The sequence below is a fragment of the Limulus polyphemus genome, unplaced genomic scaffold, assembly GCF_000517525.1.
Source record: "Limulus polyphemus unplaced genomic scaffold, Limulus_polyphemus-2.1.2 Scaffold3078, whole genome shotgun sequence".
In the NCBI taxonomy this organism is placed as follows: Eukaryota; Metazoa; Arthropoda; class Merostomata; order Xiphosura; family Limulidae; genus Limulus; species Limulus polyphemus.
Window position 1 is genome coordinate 139,298 of NW_013668688.1, and position 9,770 is coordinate 149,067.

Here is a 9,770-nt window from a genome sequence, read left to right on the forward strand (position 1 = left end):
CTTTTACCAACAAATTGTGGGATTGACCGTGCCATTATAACGCCCACACGGCTAGAAAGGGCGAACATGTTCGGTCACAGGACTCAAACCCGCAACCCTCAGATGTCATTATGTAATAATTATGTATTGTGCATTTTCCATGTTCAATACACGATTTATTTTTACTGTACTGTTTACTATATACGGATTCAAGGCTGCACATTCTATCTCTTCTCCAACCTGACAGTAATATCAATAAAAACCGGAATTTACTATGAATATTTTTAATTGCAAAAAAAGGTTTCTGATTACAACTAACACAAACCAGCGGACTACTTAAAATGACGTACTCTGTAATTAAAACTTCCAGGTTTACACCAAATGTAGGGATAAAAAAATGGGAAAAAATTGAAAATATTTTGGGTGTATGCCAAGCACGGATTTTTTTTTTTTTAATATAAGCTCTCTAGTGTATTCTTCCTGTCTTGTTCTCGATGGGTATTACGTCCTTAAACCTTACACACACAAAATCCGAAAGCCTTTGGAAACATCGTCTTTTCTACCTGAGCTGCTTTTGTAAATTAGTCCTCTGAGACTTTCCCTACAGGTGTCACCCTATACTGAGCAGTTACTGGTTATTTTACCTTTGTTTGTTCATAATCAATACTGTAAAACTAAGTTCTGTTTCTTACCCCCAACCAGTCCCAACCGAATTGTCAACTTCTCCAGCCATCCTTTCATTACGACACTTATAACCTTGGCCATTTTTTTCGCGTGGAAAATCCAAATAGGTCATTTTGTAAGATCAAGAAGTGTACTGGATTCTGACTAGCCAAAAACTGTGATAATTGTATTAAAATAAGGTGTGGCTTTCTATAACAAGTACATCAGAAATAAGCACCCACAAAAGAGTCACATATAAAAAGAACCACTGCAAGCAGAGAGACTATAACAATTCAAGGAATTCACTCCATAATAGTTTTATTTGAATGTCATTACCATCATCAAAAACCTAATTTTCTGAGAAGATTTTCCAATATATACATGACGGAAATATCTGGTACATTTCACATAAATTTATTCTATATAAAAAATGTTTTTATTTCAAATTCTTTTTTTTTTAAAAAAAGGTGTTTTCATACAAGTTATTAATATTTGATGCATAACCATACTGAGCCTGTGTACCTTTTGTTTTTCAACTATGGAGAAACCATAAAATTCAAAACTATTTTAAAAAAAATATATACACATTTTGACATATATATATTATTCTAAAGCCAAGTTTTCTCTAGTTTGTATGTGTTCTTATTGAATTTTAACTTTCTTCCTTTTAGTTTTAAAAAAATTGATTCTGGAGATATTTATAAAAGGATCATAATTAAGTCACGTGATAAAGATGTTTAATTATCATTTGTTATGGGCAGTATATATATATATTTACATTACTTTTACACAACAGCTTTCTGGGGTTTTTTTTTTGCCGAATTTGTTTATTTTCTCAGCTACCTGACCATTTGTAAACATCCAACATCCGTTCAGTGAGGGTAGCCAAATAGAACTTATTATTGATATTAAGTGTTGTGATATCTAAAATCGGAGAATTGGCTTGAAGACGTTGAAAACATTTTCCAGAACTCACATTCCAGAGCAGGGCCTGAAAGAACGGTGGATAGACAAGACACCCGTTATGCACGAAACTTAATAATGGATAAGCTATCAAAGAACATACAACCTAGTACTACACTGAACATTTTCAAAGATCATATCTGAAAAAATGAAATTATGTCCTTTAGTTTATGCAATTAAAACATCTGTAATGTAATAAATTCAATGTATATAAACTGTGTCAAAACTAAAAACACATGCTTCAGGTTATGTCGCACAGAAAAAAATTGAAGCTAACAATTTAACGCATGAAAGTGTAATTAATTAGCAAGATAACCACATAAATCCACACGGAATCATAAATTTTAACAGACCAGATAAAAAGTTACTACCAACGCTTATGAGTAATATTTAAAACTGACTTCTTTTTCATAATCTTAGCCTTAAATACTATAAACACTGAGTGTATAACAGTAAACTACATAAACATTAATTGTGTGACAGTAAACTACATAAACATTATCCACGTGATGGTAAATGTACAGAAACATTACCCACCCGACAGTAAACTACATACACATTACCCACCCGACAGTAAACTACATACACATTAGCCACATGACACTAAACTACATAAACATTAGCCGCATAACAGTAAAATATACAGAAACGTTAGCCGCATGACAGTAAATATACAGAAACGTTAGCTGCATGACAGTAAACTACATACACATTAGCCGCATGACAATAAATATACAGAAACGTTAGCCGCATGACAGTAAATATACAGAAACGTTAGCCGCATGACACTAAACTACATAAACATTAGTCGCATTACAATAAATATACAGAAACGTTAGCCGCATGACAATAAATATACAGAAACGTTAGCCGCATGGCAGTAAATATACAGAAACGTTAGCCACATGATAGTAAATATACAGAAACGTTAGCCGCATGATAGTAAATATACAGAAACGTTAGCCGCATGACAGTAAATATACAGAAACGTTAGCCTTATGACAGTAAACTACATACACATTAGCCGCATGACAATAAATATACAGAAACATTAGCCGCATGACAGTAAATATACAGAAACGTTAGCTGCATGACACTAAACTACATAAACATTAGTCGCATTACAATAAATATACAGAAACGTTAGCCGCATGACAGTAAATATACAGAAACGTTAGCCGCATGACAATAAATATACAGAAACGTTAGCCGCATGACAGTAAATATACAGAAACGTTAGCCGCATGACACTAAACTAGATAAACATTAGCCGCATGACAGTAAATATACAGAAACGTTAGCCGCATGACAGTAAACTACATACACATTAGCCGCATGACAATAAATATACAGAAACGTTAGCCGCATGAGATTAAATCTACAGAAACGTTAGCCGCATGACAGTAAATATACAGAAACGTTAGCCTCACGACAGTAAACTACAGAAATGTCAGTGCATGACAGTAAACTACATAAACATTATCTGCGTGACAGTAAACTACAGAAACATTATCTGCTTGACAGTAAACTATAGAAACATTATCTGCGTGACAGTAAACTACAGAAATGTCAGTGCATGACAGTAAACTACAGAAACATTAGCCTCACAACAGTAAACTACAGAAACATTAGCCTCACAACAGTAAACTATAGAAACATTAACCACATGACAAACTCATAAACATTAGTTGCTTCAATATAAATGTCTGAAGATGTTTTTTAAGTTTCCCTTTTTATTTTTAAAGCAAAATTAGTGTTATTTTTCACAAAATGTGACTCATTCTGGAAAATATAAATATATACGAAATGCTGACAGATATAATAAAATAATGTTCTAACAAATTCATCGTTAACTCTGTGTCACTAAATCACACAAATTCATCGTTAACTCTGTGCAGATATAATAACAGTTCTAACAAATTCATCGTTAACTCTGTGTCACTAAATCACACAAATTCATCGTTAACTCTGTGCAGATATAATAACAGTTCTAACAAATTCATCGTTAACTCTGTGCAGATATAATAAAATACAGTTCTAACAAATTCATCGTTAACTCTGTGCAGATATAATAACAGTTCTAACAAATTCATCGTTAACTCTGCAGATATAATAAAATACGGTTCTAACAAATCCATCGTTAACTCTGTGTCACTAAATCACACAAATCCATCGTTAACTCTGTCACTAAATCACACAAATTCATCGTTAACTCTGTGTCACTAAATCACACAAATTCATCGTTAACTCTGTGCAGATATAATAACAGTTCTAACAAATTCATCGTTAACTCTGTGCAGATATAATAACAGTTCTAACAAATTCATTGTTAACTCTGTGCAGATATAATAAAATTACAGTTCTAACAAATTCATCGTTAACTCTGTGCAGATATAATAACAGTTCTAACAAATTCATCGTTAACTCTGTGCAGATATAATAAAATACGGTTCTAACAAATCCATCGTTAACTCTGTGTCACTAAATCACACAAATTCATTGTTAACTCTGTGTCACTAAATCACACAAATTCCTACCGCTTTAGCACTCTCATCTCCACCACAAACCACGACGGAAGTATCATCTTTCGGATTAGGAAATAGACGAGATCTGGAGATCTGAATCTGTTTTTGACCACCATGAAGGACCTGAACCACATTACATGCACATTTAGTGTCCACAATGGTGGGATCACTACTAACATTGGACAAGCTTAGTTGACACACCTATTCAGAAAAGATGAAAAATTTAAACTTTTCTCCGAGTAAATATTCAAGAAGCCTGAGCTATTTTCAAAATGATTCAATTATAACGTAGTTATTATTACTTCAGTGTCAACTAGCTGTATAACTACAAGTTACTACCAGTCTTTTGGCAGAATAGACTTAGAAAATATTACTTCATTATTAAGTAGCATCTAGCTTTATAACTACAAATTACTGCAGTCCACACAGTCTTTCAGAAAAATTTTTAAAGCACTAACACAGATCCGTGATGCTATCCAAGACACATTTTATGAAAATTTTATAAAAAGAATTTACCAACAAAACCCAACCATAAAAATCCAATAACGATATTATATTCCATCACATTACTAAATAATAGGCTGAAAATTTACTGTCTCACTATTGCTATTTACATTTTTATCACCTCACTAGGTTACTCCTTTAACCCTTTTATTATAAACATTAATACACTATGTTCTCACAAGCTTAACATAAAGTCGCATTTAGCCCCATGACCTTATAATAAAGTAAAAATTCATCATTTGGTTATTTTCTGCTCATATCACAGATATATTTCTTCAAACAATCAAGAGACATGTACATAAATCATGTTAGTCACACACACATCTGTTTATCTTGGTAATACATGGGTTAAAGTAAGTTTGAGACATACATAAATCATGTTAACCACACACATCTGTTTATCTTGGTAATACATGGGTTAAAGTAAGTTTAAGACGTACATAAATCATGTTAGTCACACACACATCTGTTTATCTTGGTAATACATGGGTTAAAGTAAGTTTAAGACGTACATAAATCATGTTAGTCACACACACATCTGTTTATCTTGGTAATACATGGGTTAAAGTAAGTTTCAACTACAGATAAAAAACTTACTTTAACCCATGTATTACCAAAATAAACAGATGTGTGTGTGTGTGTGTGACTAACATGATTTATGTACGTCTTCAAACACCCCCAATAATGATATCCACCATGACTATAGTATTTTAATGTCTCTTCGTCATTAACTTTAGACACTGGATACCGACAAAACATTGGAAGTCACTTGTAAGTGTAGTGGAATGGAATTCCATGGGTACCATTTTCAGCAATTTGTCTTCTAAGCTACCAATTCCTTTTTATTACTAATTATTTCAGTTTGTTTATTTTTTTAACGGAATCTGATTTGTAAAAAAACGTTATACATAATGAAAGTTATCAGAAAATGGAATTATAGCCTGTGACTCCGAGGTTTCATAGATCGTACTTGTGTGTGAACAACTATTCCAACCCTTGGTTATCAGATTGCTGCTCTTTAGCTAACTAAAATTAACAAGCTGATTCCACACTTACCGATACCAAACTTTACGATTAAAACTTAACAAGGGGATATTTTCAACTATTGAAATCCGGTTCTAAGGTTAAAGTCAAAATCTAACAAAAGAATATTCATATAAAACTTACCATGTGAGTAACTTGTGGCTGTTTATTAGACGGGCGACAAGAAATTAGAATATGGTTGGTTGACGACTCGTAGCAAAGGGATGTAAAGTTTCCTAAACAATTTAAACCAGATTTTCCCGTAATCAACATACAGCCATTCAAAGAAATAAAACCCCTCATGAAATTGGATTATTGTTTCTTTATGTAAAAAAACAAAAAAACAGTCCATCAGTTAAATTACTTTTACAGTCTTTGTAGCACAGATGCTAAAAGCTTTCCTGTATTTTACATTATAGAAATTTTTAAGATTGTCTTGTACTTATGATAACACAGTTTTACGTAAGTTTTTAATATACGTGTGAAATAATATGACTTTTTTCCATGTAAAAAATTTTTTCTTTTATTTGTGAGCTTCTAGCCATCTTACCGGAGCCTTCAACGGTTGATAACTTGCAAATAAAAGTATTTTAACGTAGAGAAAAGTCCACGTATAATTCTACATATTAATTTATGATATTACAAGTCTTAAAAACCAGTGATGATTTTTTTCTATCATGTATCTATGTTGTGTTTATAGAACAGTATAATAAAATGTTTTAAACAGTACATAAGTAATAATAATAAACAGTTTTATATTTCTTGTTTCAAGTACTGATTTAGGAAGTCTGCCCTATTATATATATTCTCTAGACTTTTCCTGCCTCTTGGTTTTCAGACAAGGGATATAAAACTAAATGGAAGAAATACAATATTCTGAGTAATAAACAAGTGGAAACTTAAAGAAGCCCTCGGGATAACAATATACAAACTAGAAATGAACCAAAATCAATACACAAACTAGAAATGAACCAAAATCAATACACAAACTAGAAATGAACCAAAAATCAAAACACAAACTAGAAATGAACCAAAATCAATACATTAACTAGAAATGAACCAAAATCAATACATAAACTAGAAATGAACCAAAATCAAAATACAAACTAGAAATGAACCAAAATCAATACACAAACTAGAAATGAACCAAAATCAATACAAACTAGAAATGAACCAAAATCAAAATACAAACTAGAAATGAACCAAAATCAAAACACAAACTAGAAATGAACCAAAATCAGTACACAAATCAGAAATGAACCAAAATCAATATACAAACCAGAAATGAACCAAAATCAGTACACAAACCAGAAATGAACCAAAATCAGTACACAAACCAGAAATGAACCAAAATCAGTAAACAAACCAGAAATGAACCAAAATCAATACACAAACTAGAAATGAACCAAAATCAATACAAAACTAGAAATGAATCAAAATCAAAACACAAACTAGAAATGAACCAAAATCAATACACAAACCAGAAATGAACAAAACTTAAGGTCTAGAAACCAGAAGCATATGCAATTATGTTCCACAAAAATTGGATTAACTGACTATTCAAATGACCAATCAAATGTCATCAGTGTTAGGGTTGCCCCTTAGGGCTGTGCTATTGTTAATGTCCCAGCATGACTTGCTATACTTGACTTTCTAAAAACCAGACATGATAAAAGTACAAAAATACTATGTTTTCTTCTTTAAAAAATCTTCTGTGACAATTATTTAAAACCAATAGTAATCAGTTCTTGTGTCACTTGAGATTGTATTGGCTTTACTTTTGAGTTGCTCAGAAACCATAATGCATATTTCATAAAAACTTCTTCAAGCATTAATAAAAAACACACACCCTTAGTTAGATACATGCTAAGTAATAATACTAAAGAAGATTTTGAAATAAAATTCTCTTTAAAAGAACTCCTTACCTTCAACTGGAAGAGGGTGGATCCTATATTCTTGTTCGGCTTTAGATTCATACATAAAACATGCTGATAGCTGGCCTACCAAAAGACCACCCATACTAGAGTGATAAACAGAAACAATACCAAAACGTTTATGCAGCACAAATACCACTAAAACATTTAAAAAAAAAACTGGTACAAAACATACTTATTTATCCGGTTCTTGATAAGGCGTTTATTTACGTTTTAAACTAGAAGTCACAAATTCTTAAATAGGTATTGATTTACATACTCCTATTGTACATTCAAGGTTTATCATAAATTCATTACTTTCAGAAACTAACTTGAAACGTACAGTTCTTATCAACCTATTTACTCTCATTCCCAAACCTTCAGCACAACTTTTCTGTTAGATCAGATAAACACTATAACCATAACAACCAATTTCAGGTAGAATCCCTATAAACCTTCCTACCTTAAGCCAACGCAAGGCCGACTCTCTACGTATTGAAGAGCTACAACAGGAGACGAATTTCCTGCACCTGGAAGCTGATGAACATGACCATTGGTCATCCGAGTATCAAACTGAAGCACTGAACCATTTTTTAATCCAGCATAAAAAGAACAACAATTATCTTTACTCCATACACAGCTCCAAGCATCAGCAGGCACAGGATATCTAGGGAGAAAAAAAATATATATATATATGACCGTCGGTCACTAATTAATGTACTTGGGAAAGAGAGAACTGATCCCCCAGCTGTTCACATAAAAAAAAATATATATATATATATATATACATGACCGTCGGTCGCTAATTAATGTACTTGGGAAAGAGAGAACTGATCCGCCAGCTGTTCACATGATATACGAAGAAAAAATCATTTGCGATTTGTAGGTTGTACGTTGGCATTCAGATGTTACTTGGGAACAATAGTTACCCAGACATCTGTTATTATGAAAGGAAGCAAAAGATATCTGGAAAAAACAAAGGGGGAGATCTGACTATCAACCATTATGACAACCGGGATATCTGAAAGAAACGATAAATTCAGCAACAGTTACGGGACGCAAAGGACATACGAAAGATCTTATTAAATCTCCAGTACAGACACAAAATAAACTGACTATTTATGAATAGGCAGATCGACATATGTAATTTACTTCAACATTATACCTACTCATAGGACATTACATAGACTACTTGACAAAACAAATTAAAATTATTTTATCATTATTAGATTATCAAATTACTATAACAAAAAAAACTGCTGATTAATAAAACAACATCACTATGGAAACATACTAGAAGATTTAGCAAAGAAACTCAAACGATTGATTAATATAATAACATCAGTAGGGAGGCATACTAAGAGACTTAGCAAGATTCTTGACACCTACATATTTCTTTACAAACAAAATGACAGCTAGTGTGACAAACTTATTACCTATATACTTATCCTATAAATAAAACTATAGAGAGACTTACGTTTGGACAACATTATTACTGATAACATTTGTAAGTTTCAATGTTCTGTCCAGAGATGCGGTTAGAACAAGGGCATCATTGCTATGGAAGGCCAGGTCCTTGATAGCCTTGTTGTGAACATGAACGAATTCGGTAGACTTCAGGTCTAACAAAGAAACCTGGAAAGTACAGATAATAAAGATTTCACACAATTCCTGCTCACATAAGATAAAATTAACTTCTCTATAAAAGAACACAGGTTATAACTTTCAACAATACACTGCCTTATATCACACTGAAAGTCGTAACTATTCGTTACAAAATTCACCAGCAAACAAGCCTTATGTCACAATGATTCTTTTCTAAAGTTGCCAATGAGCAATTGCATATTGTATTGGATATAACTAAAGGCCTTGTAGCAATTGTTACTCACTAAACTTACTGGGGAGTAATCATACATCACTGAATATAACTAAAGGCCTTGTAGCAATTGTTACTCATTAAACTTACTGGGGAGTAATCATACATCACTGAATGTAACTAAAGGCCTTGTAGCAATTGTTACTCACTAAACTTACTGGGGAGTAATCATACATCACTGAATATAACTAAAGGCCTTGTAGCAATTGTTACTCACTAAACTTACTGGGGAGTAATCATACATCACTCTGGATATAACTAAAGGCCTTGTAGCAATTGTTACTCACTAAACTTACTGGGGAGTAATCATACATCACTCTGGAT

At 32.4% G+C, this 9,770-nt stretch overlaps 1 protein-coding gene across 1 annotated transcript; it reads right to left on the reverse strand.

Moving 5' to 3' along the window:
- Positions 1 to 98: 98 nt before the first annotated feature.
- LOC106468614 (E3 ubiquitin-protein ligase RFWD3-like) lies at positions 99 to 9,286 on the reverse strand. The gene is made up of 6 exons (XM_013929044.2): positions 9,048 to 9,286; positions 8,034 to 8,237; positions 7,583 to 7,677; positions 5,802 to 5,893; positions 4,143 to 4,331; positions 99 to 1,633 (listed from the first exon to the last, which is right to left on the reverse strand). The coding sequence occupies exons 2-6, from the start codon at positions 8,129 to 8,131 to the stop codon at positions 1,478 to 1,480; spliced, it is 630 nt and encodes a 209-aa protein (XP_013784498.2). The 5' UTR covers positions 8,132 to 8,237; positions 9,048 to 9,286; the 3' UTR covers positions 99 to 1,477.
- Positions 9,287 to 9,770: the final 484 nt, after the last annotated feature.